The sequence below is a fragment of the Rhinoderma darwinii genome, chromosome 5 (genome assembly GCF_050947455.1).
Source record: "Rhinoderma darwinii isolate aRhiDar2 chromosome 5, aRhiDar2.hap1, whole genome shotgun sequence".
Classification (NCBI taxonomy): Eukaryota; Metazoa; Chordata; class Amphibia; order Anura; family Rhinodermatidae; genus Rhinoderma; species Rhinoderma darwinii.
The window spans coordinates 334,108,365-334,126,217 of NC_134691.1; the positions used below are offsets into that span (position 1 = coordinate 334,108,365).

A 17,853-nucleotide genomic window follows, 5' to 3' on the forward strand; every position below is an offset into this window, starting at 1 on the left:
TCCCATCCTCTTCTCTTTTCCTTTCGTTTTATTATCCACTCCCCTTCTTTTTTTTTTTTCCTGATCTCTTTTTTTCTTACACCCCTTCCCTTTTCCCTGTCTTTACCTCTGCTCCTTCTACTTTCTTTTCGAAGCTTCCTTCTGCTTTTCGCTCTATTTATTCTCCTACTTTCTTTTCCCTTTATTGTTATCCTTTCCCTTTTTACTTTCCCCTCCCCTGTCCTTTGCTTTTTCCTGTCCCATCCTCTTTTTATCCCTTCTACTTTTTTTGTCCCTTACCTTTTCTGTTTTACTTTCCCTTTCCATATCTTTTGTCCTCTCCCGTTTCATATCTTTATCCCTTCCCTCTCCTGTTTTCTTTTGCCCAACCCTTCCCCTTTCCCTCTCATCCGTTCCATTCCCTATCTTCATCATTTCTTCTTCCTTTTCTTCATTTTTTTTTCCCATTACTCCTTTTTTTTCCAATTGAACCTTCTCCTTCTCTTTGATTTCCTTAGACACAAGGCCAGACGTCTTTTCTCGAAGACATGTCGTTTTCAGCCCTCTACAGTTTGGGGGTCTATGTAGCATCCAGTACACAAGCTAATAAATGGCTACTACAAGATGCCCTTGTTTTATATTGTTTCTGGGGTTTAGGCGTTGCTGTGAAATGTTTGTGGAATGAATGCATTTTTGCTTGTGGTCTGAGGACGTCCAGGAGGTGTAGGACGTCCGTTCAGGGCATGCACGGGACAGAGACTAAGGAAGGCCAGTCCTTGTTTGTTGTAGCGCGCGGCTTTTCTAACATGCCAGTGGTACAAATCAATTTATGAGTGCATTTTATCTTATTGATTTTATCACACAGCTACTCTTGGCTTAATTATGTCCCTGCTCCAGTGATAAAGCGCTCCTCTTATCTCACCAACTTAAAAGACCATTATTATTGATGATTAAAAGGAAAGATTGGATTGACCTATCGAGGGGAAGTTTTTTTTTTTCCTGGCTAATTAATTTTATAATGTTTTTTTTTTCCCCTTGTCAATTCAGGGACATGCAGAGCATGACAATGATGAACTTTATCCGCCGCGTCCTTTGCTAACTGCTAGATGTGCTAAAGAAAGTTTAAGAGTTAATTTAGGACTTTCTATAATACGGAAACGTGGCTGCACTGGAATAAAATGCCTTCTAATCCGTAATAAACAGAAAACTAGATTATAGCTGGAGCAAACATGTCGGGTGGCCTGGGGATTCAGCATCCAATTTCCTCACACACCGCCCGTTCTTATCTCGCTGGCACCTTGTTGCCTACTTATTTCACTATGCAGATGCTTGTATGATTTGGTGTCTTTATGGCACTATGTTGCCTCTATACAGCAGTATTATTTCAGTATTATGTGGACAATGACACTGTTTGTAAGTAGTATATGTGGACACTGTATGGCACTTTTCCAGGGACCGTATATTGCAGCATTGTGTGGACGCTGTAGGGCACTCGTCCGTTGGCGCTTTATGGCAGTGTTGTGTGCTTACTGTAGGGCACTGGTCCGTTGGCACTGTATGGTAATATTGTCTGGTCAATGTATTAAAGTAATAGACAATGATTCATACCTAGTATATGTGGGCACTGTGGTACTGTTATTGAGGCAGTATTGTCTGGTCCGTTGGCACTGTATGGCAGTATTGTGCACTTACCGTAGAGCACTGGGCTGTTGGCACTGTATGGCGGTATTGTGTGGTTACTGTAGGACACGTCTGTTGGCACTGTTTGGTAGTATTGTGTGGTTACTATAGGGCACTCGTCTGTTGGCACTGTATGGTAGTATTGTGTGGTTACTGTAGGGCACTGGGCTGTTGGCACTGTATGGCAGTATTGTGTGGTTACTGTAGGACACGTCTGTTGGCACTGTTTGGTAGTTTTGTGTGGTTACTGTAGGGCACTGGGCTGTTGGCACTGTATGGTAGTATTTTGTGGTTACTGTAGGGCACTGGGCTGTTGGCTCTGTATGGCACTATTGTGTGGTTACTGTAGGGCACTGGTCTGTTGGCACTGTATGGTAGTATTGTTTGGACACTGTATTAAAGTAATATGTAGACACCGACAATGATATATACGTAGTATATGTGGACACTGTGGTAGTATTGTGGGATCATTGTAGGGCACTGTTATTTATGTAGGCAGTATAAAATGGCAGTCTTATATTGGCACAGTATGGTTTTATTATATAGGCACAGTATGGTGTTAATATGTGGACAGTGTATTACACTACAACTCCCCAACCAACACCCAAAAATACCAATAGCAACTGGGGGTAATTCATCCTTATTTTACTGGTGGACCTCTGATATATTACACTAATTCAGAGAAGCTTATTGTGGTCATGAAGAAATACAATTTTACACTTTTTTTTGAGTGTTTAGGCCTTAAAGGAGCAGGAATGAATTAGGTTATGTCCATCAACCCTGTTTGATAGAGACTGAATGATAAACTTAGGGGATTATGGCTTGAGAATATATAAGAAGCATCGGGAACCTCCGTATATCCAGCACACAACCTGTCCAAAGACTATACTAACCATTCAAACTCCTGCAAAAGATACATTTTGAGTATTCATTGGGGTGAATAAATTTGTATCTACTATAATATTCCTTTGCACAAGAATCTAATAGTCCAGAAATTCTGATATCCTGTCCCTTGTTTCTGTTGCAGAACTAAAAATGAATCTGGAATATTCTTCGGGTCCTATTACAAGGCCCGACGTGGATCGACGCTCGTTTCCTCCTTTCACAAGGAGTGATGTATAGGGACGAGCGATTGTTACTCTGATCGCCTCTGTCCTTAAACATTTCTATCATGTCGGCAACATGTCAGGGACATGTGCTGCATAAACTATACAATCAGCTGATAAATGGGCGTTTTCTCGTTCATCGGCTGATGGGTGCCCTTTACACAGAGCAATAATCGGGAACAAGCGTTCTGTGATCGCTCATTTGCCTGATAATTGGCCGGTGTAAAAGGGCCTGTAGACCAGGAGCAAAGATAACCAAGTATGTGGCTCATCTGATAAGGAAATAGAATGGAAGTAGCTTACTTTTTATGTTTTGCTTTTTGGACGACCATTTTGCAGTTTGTTTTTGTTATTCGGCTCTCCCAATAATAAGCTGATCACAAGGTGTCCTGCTGCAGGGATCTCCCCAACGGTCAACTATATTCTATAGGAGAAACTTGCAGCAAAGGTTTTATTCCCATGCAGCGCCCCCATAGGGAAAATTTAAGAAGGTTCCTGAATAGTAGGCACCCCCCTCCTTCTATTACCTTAAATGTAAAATAGGTTTTCTAAACTAGACAACCCCTTTAAGCTTTATAAACTTTGCTATTGTAACCCAATTTATTAGAAACTGGCACCTATCGGGTCCTGGCTCATTTTAGATGCAAGAAATGTCCCTACATTTTATTTTTATTTTTTTATAGTGTAGGAAGCTTAAATTACATCATTTAGTCCATACCCAGAGCTGCATTCATAATTCTGCCCAGTATGCGGGTCTTAACCTTCTGGTTTGGTGTCTACAGCACAATAAGTCTGTACAGTAGAAATCTAAAGAACGAAGTCTCTTCCAATTCGACCACGGTCGGACTGGCCTACCAGAGTACCAGGGGATCCTCCAATGGCCCCCGACTCTGATAAAATAATGGGCCCCAAAGGTCCAGCAGAAGACAACACCATTTGGAGTTGACTTTGGAGCCAATGACTCGCCACTAGGGTGTACTTCGTATGGGTTGATTCCCAAATAACCTATTCAACCTTATTTATGATATTTCTAGTGTGTGGAATATATATAAAAAAGTTTGTTGCAAAAAGTAGACGTCTCCATGTTCTGTATATTTCCGCTGAACACCTCTGAATCGTTTCCTCTGGTGTACCCAGGAAATTCCAGTCTGAATGTAGCTCATTCTAGGATCTAAGGAGGCTAAGCGGCTATGGGAGTGTCTGTCAGCACGGTGCTGACAGATTTGAGTTGGCAACCAGCAGAATTTTGAACCTAGATTTCCCTGGAAAATAAATCATGTAACCAATAATCGGTCCAAGATAAAGCAAACTATGTACAAAGTTACTTAATATATTATGTTAAACTTTTAAAATCACCAAAAGCGGCAATTTCATCTGAGAGCCGAGAGGTCCCGGAGGCCTATTTTTGTCCCTTATCCAGGTAGATGAGAATAAACTTGTCGTGAATCTTCCCCTCCCCCACCCCATCCAGTTAGCATGAATGTAATTGATTAGTTTGCTACTTAGAATGACAAAGCTCTCTATTTTCTTGTTCAGTTTCCCCGCACTCATCAAGAATGTTTGATATGTGTATTGTTAGAAAACAGCAGATAAATTCCTTGTCAGACTTGTCCTAATAAATAATGTCTCTCTCCCCGGTTTGTCTGGCAATTGATGACACGCTGTACTTCAATCCACTGGAAAGTAACAGAAGCCGACGAGAGTCAAAAGCAATGTGTTCCTTTGTTATCCTCGGATGGAAATAGCAACCACTCTTTATCAGTCGTGTGCCGTGATGTCCCGCGGCGGTTTTAATAGCGACGTTATATTAAAGATGTTATTCAAAATCACATTTAATCAAGAGCAATAAACGGGAGGGACGCAAAAAGATATTATTAATCGCGGCTAAATATGCCTAATCTCTACAGAATCTACACGGGGACGTGTCAGGAAGCGTTCAGACGTTATTGTACAAACCTGTATTATTCATGAACTCATAAAAAATGTAAAAAAAGCAATACAGATCATCAAATTAGGATGTAAAATGTAAGGGAGCAAAACATACAGATACTATAAATAATACAGATCTATTAAAGGGAACCTGTCACCAGCATTTCACCTATTGAACTTTACTTCTCCCTCACTGGCCGCTGCTGTCACAAGTTCATTGCCGTTATCCCCGCTCCTAAACTCCTCCTGTAAATAACGGTCTGCAAACATTTTGCGCTTTTTATCGTAATAATCCGGTGTCCCTTTGTGCGCACACATCAGAAGAGGACATCAATGCACAAGCACGGGATTTTGTGTGCTGGGGGGAAGGCGAGGAGCTGTCAATCAAAAGTAAGGAGGCGAGAAAAACTTGAGGAATGAGGATATGACTCTCTTCAAACGAAGATGTGACTCGTTTATGCTCATTAGCATACGGTGTGGGAACATTAAAAAGCTGAATAGTAAAGCTACAGAGCCGACTAAGAAGACAATTATTGGTTATATAGAAATGATTTTTCACCCACTAACAATAGGTATTTCTGGTTTAATAGGTGAAATGCTGGTGACAAGTTCCCTTTAATGATTTCATTGGCTGCATACTTATAACTACTATAATACTGCCCCCTATGTATAAGAATATAACTACTATAATACTGCCCCCATATACAAGAATATAACTACTATAATACTGCTCCTCTATACATGACTATAACTACTATAATACTGCCTCCTATATACAAGAATAGAACTACTATAATACTGTCTCCTATATACAAGAATATAACTACTATAATACTGCCCTCTATATACAAGAACATAACTACTATAATACTGCCCCAATATACAGGAATATAACTACTATAATACTGCCCCCATATACAAGAATATAACTACTATAATACTGCCCATATATACACAAGAATATAACTACTATAATACTGCCCCCTATGTACAAGAATATAACTACTATAATACTGCTCCTATATACAAGAATATAACTACTATAATACTGCCTCCTATATACAAGAATAGAACTACTATAATACTGCCCCCTATATACAAGAATATAACTACTATAATACTGCTCCTATATACAAGAATATAACTACTATAATACTGCCCCCTATATACAAGAATATAACTACTATAATACTGCCCCCAATGTACAAGAATATAACTACTATAATACTGCCCCTATATACAAGAATATAACTACTATAATACTGCCCCTATATACAAGAATATATCTACTATAATACTGCTCCGATATACAAGAATATAACTACTAGAATACTGCCCCAATGTACAAGAATATAACTACCATAATTCTGCTCCTATATACAAGAATATAACTACTATAATACTGCCCCCAATGTACAAGAATATAACTACTATAATACTGCTCCTATACACAAGAATATAACTACTATAATACTGCCCCAATATACAGGAATATAACTACTATAATACTGCTCCTATATACAAGAATATAACTACTATAATACTGCTCCTATATACAGGAATATAACTACTATAATACTGCTCCTATATACAAGAATATAACTACTATAATACTGCCCCCTATATACAGGAATATAACTACTATAATACTGCCCCTATATACAAGAATATAACTACTATAATACTGCTCCCTATATACAAGAATATAACTACTATAATACTGCCCCTATATACAAGAATATAACTACTATAATACTGCCCCTATATACAAGAATATAACTACTATAATACTGCCCCTATATACAAGAATATAACTACTATAATACTGCCCCTATATACAAGAATATGACTACTATAATACTACTCCTATATACAAGAATATAACCACTATAATACTGCCACATCGAAACAAGAAATGTAAACCTGCAGTAGATTTTTTTTGTATATTCATGAAGTTGCTTCCTTAGATTTTTGTGTTCGCCATTATTATTTCTCATTGTCTTTGCTATATATATATATATATATATATATATATATATATATATATATAAAATTCCCAAACATATTTATGAGAGTACCCTTAAAATTGTGTGTGTGTGTGTGTGTGTGTGTGTGTGTGTGTGTGTGTGTGTGTGTGTGTGTGTATATATATAATATATACACTACCGTTCAAAAGTTTGGGGTCATCCAGACAGTTTTGTGTTTTCCATGAAAACTCACATTTATATTTATCAAATGAGTTGCAAAATGACTAGAAAATATAGTCAAGACATTGACAAGGTTAGAAATAATGATTTTTATTTGAAATAATAATTTTCTCCTTCAAACTTTGCTTTGGTCTTGGAATGCTCCATTTGCAGCAATTCCAGCATTGCAGACCTTTGGCATTCTAGCTGTTCATTTGCTGAAGTAATCGGGAGACATTTCCCCCCATGCTTCCAGAAGCCCCTCCCACAAGTTGGATTGGCTTGATGGGCACTTCTTGCGTACCATGCGGTCAAGCTGCTCCCACAACAGCTCTATGGGGTTGAGATCTGGTGACTGCGCTGGCCACTCCATTACAGATAGAATACCAGCTGCCTGCTTCTTCCCTAAATAGTTCTTGCATCATTTTGAGGTGTGCTTTGGGTCATTGTCCTGTTGTAGGATGAAATTGGCTCCAATCAAGCGCTGTCCACAGGGTATGGCATTGCAAAATGGAGTGATAGCCTTCCTTATTCAAAATCCCTTTTACCTTGTACAAATCTCCCACTTTACCAGCACCAAAGCAACCCCAGACCATCACATTACCTCCACCATGCCTGACAGATGGCGTCAGGCACTCTTCCAGCATCTTTTCAGTTGTTCTGCGTCTCACAAATGTTCTTCTGTGTGATCCAAACACCTCAAACTTCGATTCGTCTGTCCATAACACTTTTTTCCAATCTTCCTCTGTCCCGGAGTCGCCTCTTCACTGTAGACGTTGACACTGGCGTTTTGCGGGTACTATTTAATGAAGCTGCCAGTTGAGGACCTGTGAGGCGTCTTATTTCTCAAACTAGAGACTCTAATGTACTTGTCTTGTTGCTCAGTTGTGCAGCGGGGCCTCCCACTTCTCTTTCTACTCTGGTTAGAGCCTGTGTGTGCTGTCCTCTGAAGGGAGTAGTACACACCGTTGTAGGAAATCTTCAGTTTCTTGGCAATTTCTGGCATGGACTAGCCTTCATTTCTAAGAACAAGAATAGACTGTCGAGTTTCACATGAAAGATCTCTTTTTCTAGCCATTTTGAGAGTTTAATCGAACCCACAAATGTAATGCTCCAGATTCTCAACTAGCTCAAAGGAAGGTCCGTTTTATAGCTCCTCTAAACAGCAAAACTGTTTACAGCGGTGCTAACATAATTGCACAAGGGTTTTCAAGTGTTTTCTAATCATCCATTAGCCTTCTAACACAGTTAGCAAACACAATGTACCATTAGAACACTGGAGTGATGGTTGCTGGAAATGGACCTCTATACACCTATGTAGATATTGCATTAAAAAACCAGACGTTTGCAGCTAGAATAGTCATTTAGCACATTAACAATGTATAGAGTGGATTTCTGATTAATTTAATGTTATCTTCATTGAAAAAAACTGTGCTTTTCTTTCAAAAATAAGGAAATTTCTAAGTGACCCTAAACTTTTGAATGGTAGTGTATATATATTATAGAATTTTTTAATTTGTGGCAATGCTGCTGGAGCCAGATGTTAATGATGTCATCAGTGTGAGCCTGGGCCATGTGTCTGTTCGTGGCATGTTCTGAGGGCATGAATCATTAGGCTAATTAGTTCATGGATCGCCGGCAGAGGTGATGTAGTGTTAGTCTCATTTGGTTTGTTTCTCTCCTTTTGCTTCATTGATCTCTTGTATCTTTGTCTTTTTCCTTCCTCCTCCACCTACTAATTAAGGATACAACCACTTAATGTTCTGTAGACATCTCCGCTGCATACCATGGGGGATGAAACTGACGTTTTCGGTTATAAGAACCTCTTGACTGGGTCCAGAAGTTACTGACTCCAAGACCCCATTTGCAGTCCAATTATTTTTATGATCACAAATTATTGTGCAAAAAGTGTTTACACTTCAGCCTGACATGTTACCCCTGTACTGATACATTGTACCAAACTTTCAGGACAGGAGATTTGTAGGAATCTATAGATTGGACACAATTGTAGCAAACCCTCATCTGTGATGAGTAAGGCCCCATGCACACGAACGTAAAAACGCCCGTAATCACAGGCCCATAGACTTCTATTGGCCACGGGTACCTCCACGTATGCTTATGGGAAGGTTCCCCGGCCGTTGAAAAATATAGAACATGTCCTAATTTAGGCCGTTATTACGGCACGGGCAGGCCCATAGAAGTGTATGGGGCTCCCGTAATTTACGGGTGACTACGTGTGTGCACCCGTAATTACGGGAGCGTTGCTAGGCGACGTCAGTAAATAGTCACTGTCCATGGTGCTGAAAGAGTTAAGCGATCGGCAGTAACTGTTTCAGCACCCTGGACAGAAACTACCGATCCCAATATACAGCAACCTGTAAAAGAAATAGAAGTTCATACTTACCGAGAACTCCCTGCTTCTTCCTCCAGTCCGGCCTCCCGGGATGATGTTACAGCCCATGTGACCTCTGCAGCCAATCACAGGCTGCAGCGGTCACATGGACTGCGCGTCATCCAGGGATGTCGGGCTGGATGTGAAGAGAGGGACGCGTCACCAAGGCAACGGCCGGTAAGTATGAATTTCTTTTACTTTTATTACGGAAAGGGCTGTCCCTTCTCTCTATCCTGCACTGATAGAGAGAAGGGGCTGCCGATTAGTGCAGTGCAATTTTGCAGCGAAAATGTGCCTGTAAATACGGGTGGAATACTGGTGACCAAGGACCCGTATTTATAGGAGGACAAAAATACGTTTGTGTGCATGAGGCCTGAGTCTGTAAACTTTTCCGGATGTAAACTCGAATGCTTCTATTCCCTAAAAAAAGAAGAGAACTTAAAACACAGTAAAGAACTGAAACAGGGTATATTACAAACTTTTCATGATATAATTATTGTTTTAGACGTAGCCCCCCCCCCCCCTTAAAGGGGTTATTCCACTTTAAAGACCATGGGGGGAATTTATTAAGACTGGAGTTTCATAAACCAGTCTAAATAGAAAGAAAGTTGGAGTGAGATGCAACACATTGTGTCGCATGTTTCGGCCGGCCATGCGACATCCATTCCCCCCTTTTATATCGGACATAAAATACTAGGCCCTAACGCCGAGCAACCTTAAGGCCTTATATGCGATGCAGCACTCAACATCGTCCGTTCTGTGTCACATACAATGTCCTGATGCTGCCCTTGTATCAGCCGCAACACCCTGAGGGTCGAAGAGAAAGGTAAGCGTATAAATATGTAATTTCTTCTCGATTTAATTGTTCGACGGAGGGGCCGGCATAGCCTAGATTTCTACTATGATTTACACCGAATTATGGTGCAAATTATAAAATTTCTCAGGCCGCTGTGGCCCCAACACACACACACGGCTCTATCGCTTACTATGACCAGCCTGACTTACTCAGGGAAAACAAAAATGGTGCAATTGATGGAAATAAAAGGTTAGGTTTGCCTATCCTGAATTGCCTTATTAATCCGATTTTTATAGTAGGCGGAGGTCTCCTTTTAAATGATCTGGAGCGTGACTAGATCACTGTGTGAATTCCACATCCGTCTTCTAAGCTAAAGATAAATTAGCAAAAATGACCGCCGATCGTCGATATAGTCCTTAACGATCAAAAGACTTTCAATTTTTTTTCAGAATTTTTAGATCGCTTGTCTTTAAGCGTTCACGTCCCCGGCCAACGTTACCACATCTCCTGTCTCGTCTGCTAATGACTATCAGATGCCTGTCCACACGAGGGGCTATCACGCCGAAAACCATAAATTTTAGGTCATCATAAAAGATTCGATCAACGACAAACTAGCAATTTTCTCTCCGGCTGTGCAATCGCTGCACATGTTTACACTGGCCAATAATTGCCAACCGTTACGCGATATTCTGAAATTTAACCCTATAATTTCCCCATATAAAATGCCCTTTAAAGTCAGCAGCAGCAGCAGCAGCGATTCTAGTCTTCTCCCTCATGTCATTTGTGTTCTTGGCTGCGCAGAAGCTTTGTCCGTGCACGTAGTGTAGTGAGGCCCCTGGTGTGCACGTTTAGCCTTCTGCCGTCTGACTGATAAGATATCCTCCACTGTTATCAAATTGGATGGGCTTAGGAAGCGCAGTAAATAAAATGAGTGTCCCCCCCCCCCCCCTCTATTCCTTGTCTCTGTCATTATCTTGTTTATCTCATTTACATTGTACAATTAGGATCCGCTATATCGATCAAGTACTAACTAATTTTATGCATAAAATAACATGACATTCGGTCTCGGAGCGTCTCGTCTCCTGTTAGCGAGCGCAGGTTGATCCCAATAGTTCTTCGCTGCCGGTATTTGATTTGTAGGATTTTTATGTCCTATTTGTTGACATCAATTTCATTTCTGTCGTTTTTATTCAATAAATGTTTCGCAATTGGGTTTAGCTGTGACATAGACGTTGAGGGTCTCACAGCTATGGGCCGGGAGGGGGGGGGGGGAAGAGATGGTTTTATTTTTTTTTAACACTAAAAATACATACTGGAACATACTCTGGCTTTCTAGGACTATAATTCATGACCTATCCTTAAGACGGGCCATCGATATCAGGTCGATGGGTTTCCGACACCTTGCACCTCCCGATCAGCTGATATCGGACATCCACCAATCCTACCGATAGGCCGTCAATATTATAGTCCCGGAGAACAACTTTAATGCAGCATTTGATAATCCAGTACTTGCTCCCAAAATTTATTTACAATATAATGGGGCACCTCACATATAGCAGGTTTGTTGTAATCCTTTTATTTCTTCCTGGAAGGTTCTCAGCTCTTTTAAATATCAGCTGATTTAAGGACTTTCCATTAATCCACAATATTTAATAATTTGGCACCTATAAGGTCCATTAATACCAGTTTAGAGAATTTTTATCTTTACATAATTATATAGGTGGTCATCTTGCTTAAGTTACTGCAACAGCAGCTGCTATAGCTTATGGTGTTACATATGGAAATAAGAAAACGAGGTCATAACGTTTCTCATTGACTTCTATTGAAGAGTGTAGCGAGCATGCTCTGTGGCACGTGCAATGGTCACTGGGTGAGGGGGGAGGAGCTGAACATTTTGCTGCTTCTCCAGAGATTTGCTTTACAGCAGGCACATGGACATAAGAAACTAAGGTCAGAAAATGGCATTGACTTCTATGAGAGAATGTAGTAGTGAGCATGCACTGTGACATTTACAGAGGTCACTGTGCAGGAAGAGGGTCGAATGAGCTGAACTGTCCCCAGCTCGATTCCTCCAGAGATTTTGCCTTTATGGATGTGAAAAAAATAAGATCAGAACAAGTGAACTTGACTTCTATGGGGGATTGTAGTGAGCATGCTCCGTGACATGTGCAGGGAGATGGAGCTAAAGTGTCATCTATTGTAAATCGTGTGAACCTGCTTTGGAGTTGTACAATAGTTGCACAATTGGAGGGGGGGATGGGAGAGGGATTTAACTTTGTGAAATGTACCCCATCCCTTTTCTGCCTCCCTGTGCTCGTGGGTGAACAGCATTGCCTCTGTAATAAAGCATGTCCTGAGTAATACACAGCCTTCTGCAACTGATGGATCAAGGATGCATGGGATGGGGGGCCCATTACAAAGTTGTACCCCCTTTATTAAAGTGCTGTGCCCTTTAATTACTATTCGTAACGGGCCCGTCAGTTAGGACGTGGACAGAAAAGCTTTCTGTGGAGCTCGGTGGATTACAGTAAGGAGCGCACATCATTTCGAGTTTTATTAATAGGCACAGAGAGGTGATGTGTACGAGATAAAAAATCCCGCAGTGTAATGAGAGGAAGAATGGCCACATATAATTCCAGCACAATGACCTTTCTCAAGCTCATTGTAGAATATTGAAATATATAGCCGTGCACTTGTCCTTTCCCGTGGCAGGATATTGCCTCAGTCTTTATTCTGCGCTTCTTCCTCCTCCTCATCCTTATTCTTATTACTTCTTTGCTGATTTATCTTGTGTCTTAAAACCAACAAATATTGTATTAAATATTCCTTTTTTAATATGGAGTGGTATATAAGTAGTAGCGTAAATGTAATTTAAAGTTATAAATTGCGTGAAGTAGCTTGACTTTACCTAGCTTTGCGTGGCGGCATCTTTTATACTCTAATCACACCCAAAGCTTCATTCAGAATTCTACTGGTTGCCGCTTGAAATAGGTCAGCACTGCGCAGATCCACACCTAATAGCTTAGCTAGACGTGTGGAATATGCTGCACCCTGGTGCATAGCATTGTGGGAGATGTATTTTATGTTTTATACTAGACTACTGGACAGTATGTGCTGCATCTCCAACAATGCACCACACAGAGCAGCCAGCAGGGGGCTGCGGAGAGATGTGAGGTCCTGAAAGTTATGAGAAAACCAGCAGAATATCGAATGCAGCATTTGTTGTAACTGGAGTATAAATATACAGTATATTATGCATAGTTAATGTGAAATAAGCTGCATATTGTATTTGCTATATTCTGCAATAATCTATGTCGATTTAAACTAAGCTAATGTTCAGCCAAGCAGCTGGACTTCTTAAGATGGTGTAATGGCAGCCGGACGGTCGCACTGTTCATACGACTAAGAACCAACTATGTCGAATTTTATCAATAAATGTAATTATTTTTTTTCTAAGGCCTCATGCACACGACCGTATTTTTGTCCACCCGTAAATACTGGCGTAAATACGGGTCCTTGGTCACCAGTATTCCACCCGTATTTACGGGCACATTTTCGCTGCAAAATTGCACTGCATTAATCGGCAGCCCCTTCTCTCTATCAGTGCAGGATAGAGAGAAAAGACAGCCCTTTCCGTAATAAAAGTAAAAGAATTTCATACTTACCGGCCGTTGTCTTGGTGACGCGTCCCTCTTTTGACATCCAGCCCGACCTCCCTGGATGACGCGGCAGTCCATGTGACCGCTGCAGCCTGTGACTGGCCTGTGATTGGCTGCAGCGGTCACATGGGCTGTAACGTCATCCCGGGAGGCCGGACTGGAGAAAGAAGCAGGGAGTTCTGGGTAAGTATGAACTTCTTATTTTTTTTATACGGCTTTATCCATATTGTGATCGGTAGTCACTGTCCAGGGTGCTGAAACAGTTACTGCCGATCGTTTAACTCTTTCAGCACCCTGGACAGTGACTATTTACTGACGTCGCCTAGCAACGCTCCCGTAATTATGGGTGCACACACGTAGTCACCCGTAAATTACGGGAGCCCCATCCACTTCTATGGGCCTGTCCGTGCCGTAATAACGGCCTGAAATAGGACATGTTCTATATTTTTCAACGGCACGGGCACCTTCCCGTAAGCATATGGGGAGGTACCCGTGGCAAATAGAAGTCTAAGGGCCCGTGATTACGGGCCTTTTTACGTTTGTGTGCATGGGGCCTTAGTCAGTAGTATATTTGAATGCATAAAACTTTGTAATATATTTTATTAGGGAAAACACTATTTTCCTTACAGCAGCCTATTTTTCTTTTCCTCCCTCTGTTTGCGCATTTTTAGAAACCTTCTCAGTCTAAAAAATAAAGGAATGACAATCTGTCTGTAGTACTAGTAAATCGGGAAGAGGGGGATGCAGCTACTCTCTCTCTCTCTCTCTCTCTCTCTCTGTGTCTGCTGTGAGACACATGGGGAGCAGCTGCAGCTTCCCTTTCTCTGTATCTGATGTGACAGGAGGGGTGCAGTTTCTCTCACTCTCACTCTCTCTCTCTGTCTGTGATGTGAGACAGGAGGGGGTGCAGCTTTTCTCTGTCTCTGTGCTGCGCTGTGAGAGAGGAGGGAACTGAAATGAGAAAACATCTGATTTATCACTATGAGAGTCATGAGTAGCAGGAAACACTCTAAGGCCTTATTCACATGAACGTGTCCGTTTTGAGTGTTCAAAAAACGCTGCGTTTTGCGCGTGCAAAATGTCCGTGTGTCAGCAGCATATGGTGCATGGCTGCGTGATTTTCGTGCAGCCGGCATCTTATGACACTCTGGTTTTATGTTTACAAACAGAAAAGCACACGGACGTATAACACGTTTGTGTGAATAAGGCCTCGTTTTTTCAAAACTGCCGCGTAACAAAACGGCCCATCGGAACAGAACACTGTTTTTCCCATTGAAATCAATGGGCAGATGTTTGGAGGCGTTCTGCTTCTGATTTTTCGGTAGTTTTTCATCCGTTTACGGCCCGAAAAACGGCCGAAAATAGCCCGTGTGAACATACCCTTACATGTGCCGTTTCTTTTATAACGGTAGGTAAGCATACTGGACAGGTCCTCTTTAAATGCCCCTTCTCCTCTCAGTCCTTGCTTCTTTGTGACTTTCAGGGGATTTTTATTATAACCGGGTATTTTTGCTACTCTCGCAGGTGTGATGAATGTAAACTCTGCTACCACTTTGGCTGCCTGGACCCTCCACTGAAAAAGTCTCCAAAGCAGACGGGATATGGATGGATATGCCAGGAATGTGACTCTTCTTCTTCCAAAGTAAGTCCCAAATCTGGGGACTGTATCTGAGAATGTGGTATAAAGTCGCCCGATCTTCTCACATGTATCTATGGCATCTCAGGAGATGACTGCTGCGGCTGATCCCCCGACTACATAAGGTGTGCAGAGCAGAACAAATACCGTCCCCAGCTCAGTCCATTTCCCCAGTTTGTGAGTTGTTTATCCACGCCACGTTTTTCTCACCACTTGCACCATTTTTGTAACATATTTTACCATTACACTGATATCAATCACTGAAATACCCCAACCAATCCGGCTGGGGGTTTCCATAATTATCATTTTGATGCATGCTTTCGAACGTCACCCCAAAGCAGACTTTTGGGGTGCTGTTCAATCGCACCCGCATAAGCACATTACCATGAGTATTTATTTTTAGTAGAAGTCTGTGTTTGTTAATGTAGCAGAGCTAAGTTTAGCACTTGGCACTCAATGGTAAATCTAGGATTTTCCCTGAACTTGGAAATTTAGCTCTAAATTCAGCTCTGCTACATCTGTGTATTCTTTTCATTGACTCATTGTTTCAGCTTTCACCTAAAAGACTATAGTGGGTGTTGTATGGGTGCTGGCAGATCCCTCCAGCCATTCATACCCTGGAAACAAAAAGTTGTTTTCTTCGTGGATGAGTGGGGTCGGGGGCGTCTGACCGCTGCTCTTCTCCCTCTATAGACATCATATATGCTTTTGGCAGAATTGACTGTGCATGTTACTGGGGGCCCCCGGACTACTTTTGGGGTTGATATCTGCTGGCTGAACAACTTTTGGCCAGCAGAAATATAATTGTTTGTGTTATGCACATAAAGGGTTCAACAACAGCAGCCTGATGATGGTTTCCAGGTAGTAACAGAATTTTTTTTAAACTTCTAAAAAAAAAAAAGGGGGTAAATATTGAGATTTTTTAAATATTTATTCACTTTATATAGAACCAAAGTTCATCACCGTTTTAGCTTGTCTATAAGGTAGACTTCTATAGTAGAGGGCAGCAGGACAGTAAACAGCAATAATGTGTAATCTTAATAGCATGGAGTGTCTTCTAAACTATGAAATACTAAGCTGGCATGCGGGTCATTAAGTCCTCTTTGCTGCACAAGCTGGGCGTGCTCCGCTAATGTACAGAAATATCCAGGTTTATACCCCCATTATTCTATAATAGAGTTAATCTACAAAAAAAAGCTATTACATTACTTAACCTGTACTGATCCTGAGTTACATCACAATTCTTTAGGCTTCAGAGCTGAAATCCCCCAGTATCACCTGCTTGTTCAGTGTCTGCACAGAACTTGTTCTGGTGATTTGTTTTCTTTGCACCAGTCAGTGTACAGTAATAGGGAAAACAAACTGTCCCCCTGCATTAAAGCTGTTAGGGATGTGTCTGATGACAAGCTTGCTGACTGTTTCCAATAGCTGAATTATAAATGCAGCTCTGAAGAATAAAACCAGCTGTTGCTCAGGAGAAGTAAATAATAAGTCATGTATTTACAAAGGGATTCAACTTTTTTTTTTAGATTCATTCTGAATATATTCTGTAAAATGGTTCAAATGTAAAAAACGCCCTTTACATTTTGTATTAGTAGTTTGGGATATCCAGGGTACAGTGTTCATTATATATGGACTAATGCTAGATAGGTACTTGTGCTGCGCAGCTCAGGTCACCTAATGTAACCTCCATAAAAATGAGCCACTTTGCAACCCCCCACCCCCATTACCCGTGAAACAAAGATTGACCATCCCAGTCATGATAGATTTTATGGGAGTTGCATCATCGATGTGTTGAGTCCTACACATTTAGACACTCTGTGTAATTCTATGAGTTGTGACAGCAGTAGAAATAAAAGCTGCCCTAAAGACGTGAGTGATTTCTTCCACAAATAGCGCCATTCTTGTCTGTGGGTGGTGTTTGGTATTACAGTTCCATACCAATCAAGTAATTGGGGCTGAGCTGCAATACCAGACACAACCCCTAAAACTGCGCTGACCCTGGAAGATAGCAGCCATGCTTTTCTAACCGCATGCAACCCTTTAAAAAGTCTATCATAAGGCATTAACTTGTACCCATCACATACATGTTCATGTTATTCGTCTGCACAGTGCGGATGTAGCCATCTCTAACTTGACTCTGATGACTTGCTGCAACGTGATCTCAAACAACAAAAGCCATTGAAAAAGTCAAGATAAGGGATCTTGCCATTGTTTTATTTAATGCGTTAAAAGTCAAGGTAAAGACGGCTACATCTGTATGTCACTTGTTAGAGCAGTAGTTTGTGCTCTAGAGCTGCTCTTCCTACTGTACTTGGGGACAGGAAGTTAAAACCAATGTCAGCCATATTGGGGGATTTAGAGTTATGTCTGTGGTCACTTGGTCACCCAGCCTCCAAACAAGTATACGCAAACATAGACAAAACAAACTTCCCTGGTTTTTCCTCCCCTATTTGCTTTTCTATGTCTGACAATTTTGTGTATAAAGCT

At 41.2% G+C, this 17,853-nt stretch overlaps 1 protein-coding gene across 5 annotated transcripts in view; it reads left to right on the top strand.

Moving 5' to 3' along the window:
- The window catches only part of PHF14 (PHD finger protein 14), a 230,168-nt gene that overhangs the window by 134,641 nt on the left and 77,674 nt on the right, over nucleotides 1-17,853 (top strand). For all 5 annotated transcript variants that reach the window (XR_012847778.1, XM_075827759.1, XM_075827760.1 and 2 more), the window contains one exon: nucleotides 15,252-15,369. Coding sequence is in view for 4 of the 5 variants with exons in the window: in XM_075827759.1 (XP_075683874.1) it covers nucleotides 15,252-15,369 (118 nt within the window). In the remaining variant the exon portion in view is untranslated. The remainder of the gene's footprint in view (nucleotides 1-15,251; nucleotides 15,370-17,853) is intronic.